The 16,101-nt window shown below is 35.6% G+C and overlaps 1 protein-coding gene across 1 annotated transcript in view; it reads right to left on the minus strand.

The window, feature by feature from the left end:
- LOC105530675 (leucine-rich repeat-containing protein 9-like) overlaps positions 1-16,101 on the minus strand; it is a gene marked incomplete at its 5' end in the record, with an annotated part of 78,689 nt that overhangs the window by 38,922 nt on the left and 23,666 nt on the right. The window contains 3 exons of the mRNA XM_011968314.1: positions 5,148-5,216; positions 9,112-9,329; positions 14,847-14,983. Coding sequence (XP_011823704.1) covers positions 5,148-5,216; positions 9,112-9,329; positions 14,847-14,983 — 424 coding nt within the window. The remainder of the gene's footprint in view (positions 1-5,147; positions 5,217-9,111; positions 9,330-14,846; positions 14,984-16,101) is intronic.

The raw sequence follows: 16,101 nt of genomic DNA on the forward strand, positions 1-16,101 counted from the left end.
CATTCACAATAGCAAAGACTTGGAACCAACCCAAATGTCCATCAATGATAGACTGGATTAAGAAAATGTGGCACATATATACCATGGAATACTATGCAGCCATAAAAAAGGATGAGTTTGTGTCCTTTGTAGGGACATGGATGAAGCTGGAAACCATCATTCTGTGCAAAGTATCACAAGGACAGAAAACCAAACACCGCATGTTCTCATTCATAGGTGGGAATTGAACAATGAGAACATTCGGACACAGGATGGGGAACATCACACACCAGGGCCCGTCGTGGGGTGTGGGGAAGGAGGAGGGATAGCATTAGGAGATATACCTAATGTAAATGACGAGTTAACGGGTGCAGCACATCAACATGGCACATGTATACATGTGTAACAAACTTGCACGTTGTGCACATGTACCCTAGAACTTAAAGTATATATATATATATAAAAAATAAAGTACATGATGCCACAGAAGGCAAAAAAAATAAAGAGGCAAAGAGTAACTTTACAGCAGAAAAATCTGGCAAACACCACTTCAATCAAGTGATCACAGTGAATAGGACAAATTAAAATTGTATGACAGATACATGGAGAATGCAACATCCACCTTTGCAATATCCCTCCCCAAAATGCACAACCTGAGTCTAATCATAAGATGTCACCAGATGAACCCAACTTGAAGGATGTTCTACAGATTAACTGGTCCATAATCTTCAAAAGTGTCAAAGTCATCAAAGTGAAGGAATCATCATGTCCCTTTGGCTTCTCTGGTCTGGAAGATTCCTCAGTCTGGAGGAGGAATCTTCTAGACTGGAAGAGCTAAAGGTACATGACCACTAATGTCTCTTAGCAATGCATGATCCTGGCTGAATACTTTTGCTATAACAGACATTATGAGAACAATAGGTGAACCCTGAGTTGAGGCTGAGGATTAAGTTTTGCTATGGACTGAATGCTGATGTGCCCCCAAAATTCATATATTAAAGCCCTAACCCCTAATGTAATGGTATTATTAGGAGTTGGAGTCTTGGGAGGTGATTAGGTTTAAATGAGGTCATCAGGATGGGGTCCTTATGATGGGACCAGTACCCTTACAGAAAAGTATAGTAGAGACCAGGAGTTTTTGTGCCCTCTTCACACCCAACCCTTCCCACCAGAGCCATGTGAGGATACAGCAAGACAACTATCTGCAAGCCAGGAAGATGGTCCTCACCAGGAACTGGATCAGTTGGCCCTTTGATCTTGTACTTTCAGCCTCCAGAACTGTGAGAAATAAATATCTGTTGTTAAAAAAAAGACAATACTACCCAGAGCTATTTACATATTCAATGCAATCCCTATCAATATACCTAAAACATTCTTCACAGAAATAAAAAAAAAAAAATCCTAAAATATTCCCAAATAGCCAAAGCAATCCTGAGCAAAAAGAACAAAACTGGAGGCATCACACAATGTGACTTCAAATTTTATTACAAAGCTATAGTAACCAAAAAACCATGGAGCTGGCATTAAAAAAAGACACATAGACCAACGTGACAGAATAGATAACCCAGATATAAATCCATGCATTTACAGTCAACTCATCTTCGACAAAAACACCAAGAACTTACAGTGAGAAAATGACAGTCTTGTTAATAAATAGTTCTGGGAAAAGTGGATAACTCTGAATAGGAGAATGAAAATTGATGTCTATCTCTCACCATATACAAAAATCAAATCCAAATGGATTGAAGACTTGAATCTAAGAGCTTAAACTATGAAACTACTAGAGGAAAGCATTGCTGAAATCCTCCAAGACATTTATTTGGGCAAATACTGTGTAAGACATCAAAAGCACAGGCAACCAAAGCAAAAATGGATAAATGGGATTACATCAAACTGAAAAGCTTCCGTACAGCAAAGTAAATAATCAACGAAGTAAAGCTACAACCCACAGAATGGGAGAAAATATTTGCAGTCAATCCATCTGACAAGGGATTAATAACCAGAACACATAAGAGCGCAAACAACTTAACAGCCAAAAATAAATAAATAATTAAATTTAAAAACTGGCAAAAGATCTGAACAGACATTTCTCAAAAGAAGACATACAAATGGCCAACAGGTTTACAAAAAAAAAAAAAAAGTGCTCAAAGTCACTAATAATCAGAGAAATGCAAACCAAACCACAATGTGGTATCATTTTACCCCAGTTAAAATGGCTGACATCAAAACTACAGGCAATAACAGATGCTGGTAAGGATGTGGAGAAAGGGGAACCTGTGCACACTGTTGGTAGGAATGTAAATTACCATTATGGTAAACAGTATGGAGGTTCCTTAAAAAACTCACAATAGAACTTCCATCTTTTCCAGCCATTCCACTACCGGGTATGTATCTAAAAGAAAGGAAATCAATACATCAAAGAGATACCTGTACTCCTATGTTTATTGCAGCATTATTCATAATAGCCAAAATATGGAATCAACCTCAGTGCCCATCAGTGGATGAATGGATAAAGAAAATATGGTATATCTACACAATGGAACATTATTCAGCCATAAAAAGAATGAAATCCTGTTATTTGCAGCAATATGGATGGAATTGGAAACCATTATGTTAGGTAAAATAAGCCAGGCACAGAAAAACAAATATCATATGCCCTCACTCATATGTGGGAGCTAAAAAAGTGGATCTAATGAAGACGAAGACTAGATTGGTGGTTACCAGAGTCTGGGAAGGGGAGCGGGGATGAGAGATGGGAATGAAAGGAACAATAAAGAATATAAATATATTTATTTACACTAAACTGGACATTTAAAAATGTAAATATGGTAAATTGTATATGTATATTTTACATCAATACAAATTTTAAAAAATAAATGAAAAACAATTCATGAAAGTACTATGAGAGCAATACATTAAAATTTTACAGGCCAGGCAAGGTGGCTCACGCCTGTAATCCCAGCACTTTGGGAGGCAGAGGCAGGCAGATCATGAGATCAGGAGATTAAAGCCATCCTGGCCAACATGGTGAAACTCCGTCTCTACTAAAAACACAAAAAATTAGCCAGACATGAAGGCATGCATCTGTAATCTCAGCTACTTGAGAGACTGAGGAAGGAGAATTGCTTGAACCCGGGAGGCAGAGGCTGCAGTGAGCTGAGATCGTGCCACTGCACTCCATCTTGGGTGACAGAGAGAGACTCTGTCTCAAAAAAAAAAGAAAAAAAAAATTACCTAAAAAGGGCAATTTTCTAGATAATATAACTTCTCAGAATAGCTGTTTTAAGAAATACAAACGTGACTAGCTTTATCGCCATTAAAGAATTTAAGTAGTTTAAAATATAACCTAAAAAAATATTAAGCCCAGAGAGTTCTAGAGATAAGGTTTAATTATCCTTCCAGAAGTATATGAGACATTACATATAAAAACTCCATAGATTGAAGAAAGAGGGAATGCTCCCAAATTATTTTATGAAGCAAGTAAAACTTTGAGAGAGTTGAAAAGAATACTAAAAGAAGATAAAATTATAGGATAATTTCACTTATTTCCATGGATACAGATATGCTACATAAAATATTAGCAAATTGAATCCAATAAAATATAAAACATGACCAAGAAGTATTCATCCCAGGAATTTCAAGATGGTTTAACACTAGTCTATTATTGTAATTTACCATATTAACAGATTAAAGAGAAAAACTATATTACCAATTACTGAAAAAGCAATGCCCATTCAAGACAAAACTGGTAGGAAACTGGAACTAGAATTTCCTTAAGCTGTTAAAGGTTATCTTCCCATAACCTGCTGCAAACATCATATTAAGTAGTGACAACTTTAAAGCATTCTTTTGAAGTTAGTAACTTACTATAAGTACTTCTAATGGTACTTCTAATTCAACACTGTACTAGAGGTCCTAGATAGCATGCTAAGAGAAGCAAAGGAAATTAAAAATGTGAGAACTGGAAAGAAATGATAGTCATATTTGCAGATAATAGTCTATAGAGAAAATCCAAAAAAAATTACAAACCATTATAATTAAAAAGAGGGTTCAGCAAGGGTCCTAGATAAAAAGCAATATACAAAAATCAGAATGTATACACTCCAGCAACAAACAATTAGGAAAATAAAGACACTATTTAAAAAGCAATTAAAACAACAATAAATCTAACCAAAGATGATTAAAATCTTTATGGAGAAAATTACAAATATTTATTCAAAGACATGAAATAAATGGAGTGATATTTATGTTAATGTGAAGGCTGAATACTATAAATATTAGGGGATACTGTTTATTGCTATTTTCTTCTTGGTGGAAGTAGCTCTATGATGTGGCCCTCCTGGGTTTTCTCAGACCCTTCACTTCCTCTCTACTAGGGGAAGTTGAGTGATTTAGCTCCCTTCTTGGGAAAAGAGTGTTCTGGAAGAATGTGTTCTGCTCTCCAAGAGTAGCTCTCCTCTTATGCAGAAAAAGCTCGGTGTAGTATTTTCTATATCTGGGTGATCATGACTGACTATTTCTGAAATCTGATAACATGCCCCTTTGATTTCTCACTAAGCTAAGCTGATATTTTTGCCTCTCCATTGTCATATTACTCAATCTGTTTAGAAATTAGGTGAACAAGGGTGCTACTTATTGGGTCCCCTCAAAGATTCCAACAGGAAAGGTTGCAACTTTCTCCCCAAATTAATTTATAAATTGAATGCCATTCCAATTAAAATATCAACAAGATTCTCATGTAACTTGACGGGTTGGTTCCTAAAATTTATAGAAAACTGTAAAGGGCCAAGAATAGCCAAGGCAGTGAAGAAAGAGAAAGAAATAATGAGAAAGAGAAGGAGGTGAAAGAGGAAGAATTAGAGGTGCTTATTCTACCAGACATCAAGGCTTACTACAAAATGTTAATTAATTAACACTATATAATATTGGCACAGGGTTAGAAAAATAGGCCAAGGAATATAATGTGGAAACCTGAAACAGACCTTATTTATACATGACAATGACAGTTTGCACTGTAATCAGTTGGAAGAAGTCAATACATTTGGGCTGGGATAACTGGCTATGCATACAGAAACATAAAATTAAATCCCTTTCTAATACCATATAAAAATAAATTTTATAAAACTACCAGTAAATTAAATAATAAATTAGAATGGTAACATACTCACTGGATTGCCGTACACTGTAAGCTCCCTGAGAGTAGAGATAACATCAAGTTTTTCCAGTTCTGTGATATCCTATTCAAAAGTTAATCAGTTATTATTTGGTTAGACTCAACATCTTCAAATGTAGACTCATTTGAAGTAATTATATGTAAGTGTTAGATTGCAGCTAGCTCATGATTGAATTCTCTGAAGTGAGCTTGAGTGACAGTGACAGTCTTCTGTATTCTTGAAAAAAGGCAGATCTGTGTACTGTAGATTTCAAATACATGACTGGCAAAGATAACAGTCTAACATGGAAAATTGGATATATAGCAGCACTTGTAAGAAAAGACCAAATTTTTTCTCAGAATTATGATTTATTCTAGGACTCAGATTATATTTGGTTAATTCCTCCAGCACATTGACAAAAAAGTATGGAAAAGGTGAACCAAATCTAAAAGTTTTAAAGGTACATAACTAAACACAACCTTAACAATAAAAGAATGTGTGCTATTGAGTGGATTGCATCTTGATATACTTGCTGGGAATATATATAGCTGAAAAACTATCTCTCATGTTAAATAATTTGCCTTCTCCATTGCATAGCATTATTTATTAGCTTCCATTTAACATTGGTGAAAGTTTGCAAATATATTTTAGTTTTTGCAAAATTATTTCTAAAATGCTATTTCTGACAAACTTTAGTCAACAAGCTCAGCCTAAAGTTGTTGCTAGTTCATGTAACACAACAAAGTTATTGACATGCCTGTATTCCTTTGTGGAATTACAAGTGGACATATAGCAAATTCTTCTAGTATGTGTAAAAATATTTAGACCTATTTTAGATCATTTGGAAGTGAATTTGATTTTTAAAATGACTGATCTTTACTATTTTGATTTTGGAAGTATCATAAAGGAGGGTTTTGAAAAATCTGTAAATCTATAGAGATATTGTGCATTTTTACCCACAGGCAGTTTCTGTCTGTGGAACCAAGGCCTGATCGGTAATCACGGACATGCGAAAAGTCTTACATTATTTTCTCAAATTAAACCAAACATAACAGTAGTCACTAGTGAAATATTCCTAATCAAAATTTCTGTTTTCACAGAAAATGTTAATATGGGAAATAGACTATTAAATTTGTAGAAGATAATGATGGCATAAACTTTTAAAGAGACATCAGGGAAACTAATATGTCCATAATTGGGGGGAGAGGGCTGATGGCTTCCCATTTTTAATATGCAGCATTATTTTTTACAGTAGTGTGCTGCTACTGGCTCACAAAAAGTCAACTGGTAAATTTTTAGGAATTTTGTGAGATGGTGTGTTAGCCTGAAATTGGCTATGACAGAAGAAATTATACCATAGAAATTGGCAAATGTTACTCATTAGGGATTTTTTTCCTCTTGGAGAGCCAGTTGTTAAGCATTAACCAGGATACCAATGGTAGTTACAATGTCAGCGTAAGTACTTAAGGCAATCATAATAATAATTGTGCCTGGATTGGGGCCTTCACTGAGGACAGGAAATAGCAATAGACTATTCTTGGGGTTCTTTTCAGCTTCAGGTGATTAATTATATGTTTAAAAGTAGACAGAGTAGCTGGATGCCAGGTAGGGGAATCATTTAGACACAGGGATCAAACAGGACTATAAAGGTGAATTAAATAATGAATCTTTCAATTGTGTTTGTGTGATTCTTTCTTTAGAAGCAAGACTATAGACAACAATTTGCTAAATCTATATTATTGGACATGATGGCTAAGTAAAAAGCATCACACCAGAATCAAGGGTATGTATTATATTTTATCAAGGATATAGCTTCTGAAGGATGTTAAAGTAGGCCAACGAGGGACTGCATATACCTTCACTTGAAATATTGTTCCTTTGTTAATTTTTCTAGGCTTTCTCCCTTCTATCAGTTTTTATTAACCCAAAGTTATCTGATTGTCCCTTTGTTGAAATTAATGCTGGTATCAGCCTGCCCATGTTGGTATGAATCTAGAGACAGAATCTCTCTCAAAAATAAAATTTGAAAGGAGAGTTAGAAGTTTGAAGAAAATATGTTTTCAGTAGAATTCAACAGAATTTCCAACATAACCTTTCTATTCCTCTGAGTTCATTTTTTCCCCATCTAAATGTATGGTCACATTAAGGTACTATAATATTAATGGTTAGAATAAGCTTAAAGGCAAAATGATCTATCTAAATTCAATGGAAAATACCATTTCAAGGATAAAAATAAAACAAATAAGGGATGATCATTAAATAATAATACTTACTTCTTCATTCAATGGTATGTAGAATCTCTCATGATATATAAGTTGTCATTTAGCTATATTAGATTTTGTTAATAAATAAGCTTGACTAAGTATAGTTGTTATACCAGCTGATCTCTATCGATTCATTTGCTTAAGAGGGATAGAGGAGTAGAGAGCAGGGACACTCTTGTGGAAAAGCAGGTTACCAGATCTAATCTGGTAACTGGACATCCTGTCAAATAAAGCAATGATACTTGCTAGGAAGAAGGTCCTCATTTATGATATTCTCTTAGCGGTCCTTATTCTTAGCAGATCTTCTTGGTTAAGGACTGCCTATAATAAATAAACCTAGAATCTATAGAATTATAAGGCATGGATCCCTGTAAAATGTCACATAATTTCAAGTTTGAAATGGAGATGGTTCGTAAATGAAACACACTCCCTTATTGTATAAGATCACCTCATGGAATCTCACTTGAAGACCTCACATTTTATTCTAAGCTCGGTGGTGTGTGTGATGTGGGAAGGAAGGGCCTGAGAAGGCACTAGGCATGTCCTGGGCCCTATGTGTCCTTGAAATTATTTATAAAGCTCGATACCAGATAAAATCTCTGATGAGTGTTAAGTCTGATTTGACAGTCTTTTTTGTTAGCTCAGTTGCTATCACTGGAAAGATCTCCATAGAAGGGCAATTTTCCTAATTTAGATTTCTTCTTGATAAATCTTAGGAAGAATTATCCCCAGTTTTGGCAGGCTTTTCTCAGATGAATGTTTGAATCTGTATAAATTAGTTGTATACTATTTTTATCTGTATGTACATTCCCTAATTGCTTTGTAGAAAGGGGCATGGCTCATGATTTCCTTCTAACCTTGTCCAGGGCTTTTAAAAAATCACCCCCAGAAAAGGCTTCCTGAACTCTATAGCAAGTAGAGCCACAAACGTTTATGGAGGATCTATTATGTACTGGGTACTATGCTGTATGCTGATACAAATGTAGACAAGACAGACTTGCTGCCTGCCCTTGGCGGTTAGTCCAGAGTTCAGTCTGTCTTTGAGGCTATCTTAGAGGTATTGGCAGAAGTAGAAAAGCTGGTAAAAGGAGAGCTAAGAGACCACCACAGAAATGCTGAGAGAAATGTGAGGGCTGTATAAGGTTATGTCTTCAACTCTTATCTGTATGCTATCTCAGGAGAGAGTCTGAGCGGTTCAGTTGGGGCGGTGACCTAAAAGTAACAGGTTAAATTCTCAGCAGGTAAAACTAAGCCAGGATCCTATCTAAGGAAGCCTTGAGTGGGGAGAGATATAACATTAAAGCCGAGTCAAAGTCCGTTATCAGGAGTTGATTCAAATGCTGGGTAGAACAAGTACATATGATAAGTTTAAGGGGCCAAAGGAAGTCCAGAATCAAGATTCAGAAACAACTTGGATCAAGAGCAGTCAAGGAACAAATGAGAACTCTCAGAGAGGACTGATGAGAAGAGCCTTAGAACATGTAGACCTAATCTTTGTTAATGAGCTTGTGCATGTGGCTTTGTCCAGTTCTTAAGTCTAGAAGTAGGGTGAATATTTCTGCATCACAGACTATTTCTATGCCTTGAAATATAGATGGTATATAAATGATAAATAACATACTAGCAACATTTTCATTGATGTTCTTGGAAGCTTTATGTTCAGAACTCAGAGAAACTAAAGCTTGTAAATCCCATAATAAAAAAATAATAGTTACCTGGATTTTATTATATCCTAGGAAGAGTTTCTCTAGTTTTACCAAAGATTGTAATTTGCCCAGTTCTCGTAGTCTGTTTTCCTCCAAGTGAAGTGCCAATAAAGAACTTGGTTTGGCAAAAGCACTGTCATTAAATGATCGGATGCGGTTATGATCCACTACCAATTCCTGAAGGACTACTAAGTTGTCAAGCCCTTCAACTTGGCTGATTTCATTACCTAAAAAGAAAGAAGTCATGATATATCAAGTGAGCCCAAACTTCTTGAATTAAAGGATATCTACTTACATATAAATATCTTTTAATCAGATGATTTTTCAAAAGAAGTAAAGGATTCAAGAAACTTATTTCCAAAGAGAAATTGAAATGTAATTTACAGGAAGGTAGCATCATCATAAAATAATATTTGCTAAAATTTCTCATTTGTGAATTTGAAAGATCAGGATGTGATGTACACAATGTACTGAAATGATCTAATATGTCTGTTCAGTAATTGTTAAAATAGTTGGTATTGACAAAAGTAGATACAGAAAAGTGCTGCAAAACATATGCTTCCTGAGTATATTATTACTCTAATAGACATTACAATAGTATATTTAATTATTTCTTAAAATAGACTAATTTGTTGTATTATGTTAGAAGAACACCATTAATTATGCTGTTCTTTCTCATATTTTTGCACTGCAACCATATTAAACACATCAAAGTTCATTTAATTCTTCAAAACTCTAAACCCTTATTTATAACCTATGATTTCTCTCTATTGTAGCTATCAATAGCTATATAGATAGTAATGATAACTTATGTGAAGACTCGTCACTTTACAAAATTTTTTTATATGTACAGTATTTTCTATCAGAGTCTCAAAATACTACAGGGGAAATATTTTATCTCTTTTTTCTAATCAGAAAATTGAAGGTCAGAGAAATTAAGTGGCTTTCTCAAAGACATAAAAATGGCAATATCAGGCCTAACTTAGACTTTTTACATTTTAAGCTCAATTATCTTTCTAGTATGCCACACTACATTTCATTCAATATTCATTCTCCTTGATTATTATGTGCTGAATTGTGTCCCCCTGAAATTAATATGTGAAAATCCTAACCTCCAGTACCTCAAAATGTGACTGTATTTGGAGACAGGGTCTTTAAAAGATAATTAACGTTAAAATGAGGTCATTGGGATGAGCGTTAATTTAATATGACTAGTGTCCTCATAATAACTGGCGTAAAGACAGACACATAGACCAATGGAACAGAATAGACAACCCAGAAATAAATCCACACATTTACAGTCAACTCTTTTTTAATAAAGGTGCTAAGAACATACATTGGGGAAAAGACAGTCTCTTCAATAAATGGTGTGGGGAAAACTGGATATCCCTATGCAGAAGAAATGAAAATTGACCCCTATCTCTTATCATATACAAAAATCAAATCAAAATGGACTTGGCAAAGATTTCTTGTGTAATACGTCAAAAGCACAGGCAGCCAAAGCAAAAATAGACAAATGGGATTGCATCAAGCTAAAAAGCTCCTGAACAGCAAAGGAAACCATCAACGAAGTGAAGAGATAGCTCACAGAATGGGAGAAAGTATTTATAAACTACCCATCTGACAAGGGATTAATAACCAGAATATATAAGGAGCCCAAACAACTCAACAGGAAAAAGGAAATGCATAGACATTTCTCAAAAGAAGAAATACAAATGGTCAATGGGTATATGGAAAAATGCTCAGCATTACTAATCATAAGGGAAATACAAACGAGATATCATCTCACCCCAGTTAAAATGGCTTTTATCAAAAAGACAGGTAATAATAAATGCTGACAGGGATACAGAGAAAGGGGTAGAATGTCTTCAAAGCTCTTTTCAGCCTTTCACTCATCTTTCTGTGTGCTTACTTCCTAAGTAAGCACATACATTTATGACTTCACCTTTCACTTCCATTGTGATCATTCTGAAATAATATATCTCTAGTCCTGACTTGTGGTCCAGTACTATTGCTAGAAAAACTTTCTTTTTTTTTGAGACGGAGTCTCGCTCTGTTGCCCAGGCTGGAGGGCAGTGGCGGGATCTCGGCTCACTGCAAGCTCTGCCTCCCGGGTTCATGCCATTCTTCTGCCTCAGCCTCCCAAGTAGCTGGGACTACAGGGCCCGCCACCACGCCTGGCTAATTTTTTGTATTTTTAGTAGAGACGGGGTTTCACCGTGTTAGCCAGGATGGTCTCGATCTCCTGACCTTGTGATCCGCCCGCCTCGGCCTCCCAAAGTGCTGGGTTTACAGGCGTGAGCCACTGCGCCCAGCCAACTTTCTATTTTTAATGCATCAAAATTGTTACAACACAAACTGATCTTTCTCTACTCTCAAATAAGCAACATTTCCCAATGACTTTAGCTTTAGTACCTCCTCTTGCCCAATCTCCCAATGAAATTTTAAAAACATCTGGGACAGTTTTTCTCCTTATTTTACATCTAATTAGCCACTAAGTCTTAATATTTCTTCCTTTTAAACTGCCTTTTGGACTCACCTCTTACCACTCCCACTGCCAGCACTCTAGTCTATGCCCTTATTATGTCATTCAAGCTGGATAGAAACTGCATGTGCTTTGAAGGTAGATAGATCTAGGTTTGACTTGGTACCATAACACACACTGGTGCAAACTTGGCAAATTATTAAACCACACTGAATGTCACTTTTTTCTTTTGTAAAATACATGTAACAATCCTTACCATGTAGAGTTGCTGTGAAGATTAAATATGACAATGATGTAGACAAACACCTTACCCACTGACTCCACAAATGGCAGCTGTTATTGTCAGAGTAAACTGCCTTACTTCCTGCATAAGGCTGCCCTAGTCTAATTTGCCATGCTAGCCATGGCATCAGAACACACTCCTCCCTTACATTATTCGATTGAAATAGACCTTCCAGGGTTAGGTTGTCTGCTTTTTTGTATGTCAATGTATCTTTTAAAAGATCTGGGCAGGGAGTGGTGGCTCATGCCTGTAATCCCACCATTTTGGGAGGCTGAGGTGAAAGGATCTCTTAAGGCCAGGAGTTTGAGACCAGCCTGAGAAACAAATTGAAACCCCATATCTACAAAAAAAGAGAGAAAAATAAAAAAATTAGCCAGGCATGGTGGCACAAGCCTATAGTCCCAGCTACACAGGAGGCTGAGGTGGGAGGATCACTTGGGCTCCAGAGGTTGAAGCTGCAGTGAGCTATGATCGTACCAATGCACTCCAGCCTGGGTGATAGAGAGAAACCCATTCTCAAAAAATAATAATAAATAATAAATAATAAAATAAAAAATGAAACAAAAACAAAAAACAAACCAAAAAAACACACGAAAACAAATACCAATCTGTCATAGCCATAAAAAAGAATGAAATCATGCCCTCCCTCTACAGCAGCCTGGATGGAGCTGGAGGCCATTATCCTCAGTGAACTAACTCAGAAACAGAAAACCAAATACTGCATGTTCTTTTTTTTTTTTTTTTTTTTTTTTTTTTTTTGAGACAGAGTCTCGCTCTGCCGCCCAGGCTGGAGTGCAGTGGCCTGATCTTGGCTCACTGCAAGCTCCGCCTCCCGGGTTCACGCCATTCTCCTGCCTCAGCCTCCCGAGTAGCTGGGACTACAGGCGCCCGCCACCTCGCCCGGCTGGTTTTTTTGAAATACTGCATGTTCTTATCTACATGTGGGAGCTAAGCAGTAAGTTCACAGTAAGTACACTCCAATAATAAGTACACTGCAAAAAGGGGGAGAATGGGAGTAGGGGTGAGGGTTGAAAAATTAGCTATTGGATACTATATTCACTATTCGGGCAATAGGTACACTAGCAGCCCAATTCCCACCAGAACATAATACCATGTTAACAAAAATACACATGTACCCCTTGAATCTAAAATAATTTTTTTTAAAAAAAAGATCTGTCATTGTGCTTAATTTCTTGGTTTTAAGGCCAAGTCTCCGGGTTCTTGATCCAAATCACAAGTGCTTTTGATAGATGCATTCAAATTTTTAAAAATATGGTCTAGAAAATCCTGTCTTTGAGAAGTTACTGTACTCAGATCAACTACCTCAGTATCTCCCCACATGTCCCACTGATGGATATACCTGCCTTTCTCCTATGCCATTAAAAATTATTGTTAGACTAATGTCCCAAGCCCTGTGTTTTTCTCATGCTACTTTTCTTAAAGTTTCAAGCTCCTACCTATTATGGACTATATCCTGTACAAATTTCTCTGCTTGACTTTCCCTACTTTGGTCCTGCTCTATATTTTCAACCTCAATTTTTCACTATTATACAAAATTTAAAAATTACTAATTGTTGGTGGGAGTGTAAATTAGTTCAAACATTGTGGAAGACAGTGTCCCAATTCCTCAAGGATCTAGAACCAGAAATAGCATTTGACCCAGCAACCCCATTACTGGGCATATCCCCAAACAATTATAAACCATTCTAATATAAAGACACGTGCACACATATGTTTATTGCAGCACTATTCACAATAGCAAAGACTAGAAACCAACCCAAATGCCCATCCGTGTTAGACTGGATAAAGAAAATGTGGCACATATACACCATGGAATACTATGCAGCCATAAAAAAGAATGAGTTCATGTCCTTTGCAGGGACATGGATGAAGCTGGAAACCCTCATTCTCAGCAAACTAGCACAGGAACAGAAAACCAAACACTGCATGTTCTCACTCATAAGTGGGAGAGAACAATGGGAACACAAGGACACAGGGAGAGGAACATCACACATTGGGGCCTGTCAGGGAGTAGGGGGGCAAGGGAAGGGAAAGCATTAGGAGAAATACCTAATGTAGATGACAGGTTGATGGGTGCAGCAAACCACCATGGCACGTGTATACCTATGTAACAAACCTGCACATTCTGCACATGTATCACAGAAGTTGAAGTATAACTTAAAAATTACTGTAAAGTAATGAGGCTTATTTAAATAAAAACTAAATAACATGATCTCATATATTGAAATGCGGATTATTTATCAAATTGATCATGTTTAGAGGATTTATAACTCTCTTAGAAAAGTGCATATTCTTTGTTCTCATCAGGTTGTTCCCTTTTCAAGTGTTGGCCCACAGACACCACAGTCATGTCCTGTGACTCTTTTCCTCCTTTCCCCTGCTTGCAAAGCACTCAGTAATGCTCACCTTCAGTCTAGATTCTATCACTCATTTAAAGAGCTCTATACATGTTGACGAGCTAATCTTTTAATTTCTCTTTTCTCTGAACTTCTGTTGCACTTAAGTTAGTAATACGTAGTCTGAACTTAATTCATCTTTGTCTCAGTACATCTCCACAGATAGATCTTAAACTACTTAGATCAAGGATTTCAATGATACATAATTATAATAACAAAGTACCTCCATATCTTTCATAGTACTTATGACAATTCTGAGTTTAATAAATACTTGTGAATTACCCACTAGTTTTTTTATTGTTTTTTAAGTTGAATACTATATACAAGTAAATTATGATGTAATACTGTCTATATTCTCAGAATACCGCATTGACCTTTGAAAATGGTTTCTAAAAGTATGTAAGTAGCCAGGAAAAATTCATTTGTGATTACTAAAATATTTTTGTCTGTGAATCTGTTTGAGTAAATACTGATGCTTATATTTGCTTATCAAAACAGAATGATGATAAAATCAGTTTTTAAAAATAAAGGCTTATACAATAACAGTATTTCTACTTACCCTGTAGAAAGAGGAATTTTAAATTTCTTAGTCTGTTAAGTTGTAGCTGGATCAAATTACAAATTCCATTGTAGGCCAAATGAAGAACTTCTAAACTGTGCATTATTGGAGGCAAATTTTCACTGCTCATTATGTCTCTGAAACACATAGGTAAGTTGGAGGCCATAAACTTAACTTCAAACCGTGTATATTATAAAAAGACAGTTCGGTATGTGTTTACTATAAACTGAAGTTAAGAAAATATAAATTTATTAATATATCAGAATTAAGCTATAATACATAGTCTGTTTATATTTTATGTAATATTCTTTAAAAAGTATGGTCTAGAATAAAGAAGTACATAAGGTGTTACAATGAAATCAATAGAAAATGCAATCAGGCAAGAAAAAAATGCATCCAGATTGGAAAGGAATAAATAAAACTGTCTTTATTTTCAGATGACATGATCCTGTATTTAGAAAATCCTAAAAGATCCACCAAAAAACTACTTGAAGCAATAAAGGAGTTTAGCAAGGTCACAGGATAAAAGATTAATATACAAAAATCAACTGAATTTTCTACCTACTAGCAATAAAAAATCTGAAAATGAAATTAAGCAAAAATTCTTTTTCACAAAGTATAAAAAAGAATAAAATACTTCAGCATAAATTAATAAAAAGTGGAAAATCTGTACACAGAAAACTACAAAACATTACTGAGAGAAATTAACAAAGATCCAAATAAATAGAGAAATATTCCATGTGTATGGATTAGAAGATTCCATATTACTAAAATGGCAATTCTCCCAAATTGATCAACAGATTCATTTAATACAATCTCTATCAAAAGCCCAGAAGACATCCCCCCCACTCACTGTGAATAACCATCTTGTCCTAAAATTTTTAAAGAAATGTAAAGAATCTAGAATAGTCAAAACAATCTTTTAAAAGAACAAAGTTGGAGAGCTTAAATCACTGATTTTAAAATTTTTTATAAAACCACAGTAATCAAACCAGTCTAGTACTGGCACAAAAGGACAGACATACAGATCAGTGGAACAGAACTGAGTACAGAAATAAACCCTTACATTTATGCTCAACTGATTTTTAGCAAAGGTGCCAAAACAATTAAATAGAGGAAAGGAGAGTGTTCTAATAAAATGGTGCTCAGACAACTGAATATCCACATACAAAAATAGATTTAGACCTCACTCCTACCTCACAACATACACAAACATTTAACTCAAAACAGATCATAGGACTAGATGTAAGAGTGA

This window comes from Mandrillus leucophaeus, unplaced genomic scaffold, assembly GCF_000951045.1.
Source record: "Mandrillus leucophaeus isolate KB7577 unplaced genomic scaffold, Mleu.le_1.0 Scaffold838, whole genome shotgun sequence".
NCBI classification, from domain to species: domain Eukaryota; kingdom Metazoa; phylum Chordata; class Mammalia; order Primates; family Cercopithecidae; genus Mandrillus; species Mandrillus leucophaeus.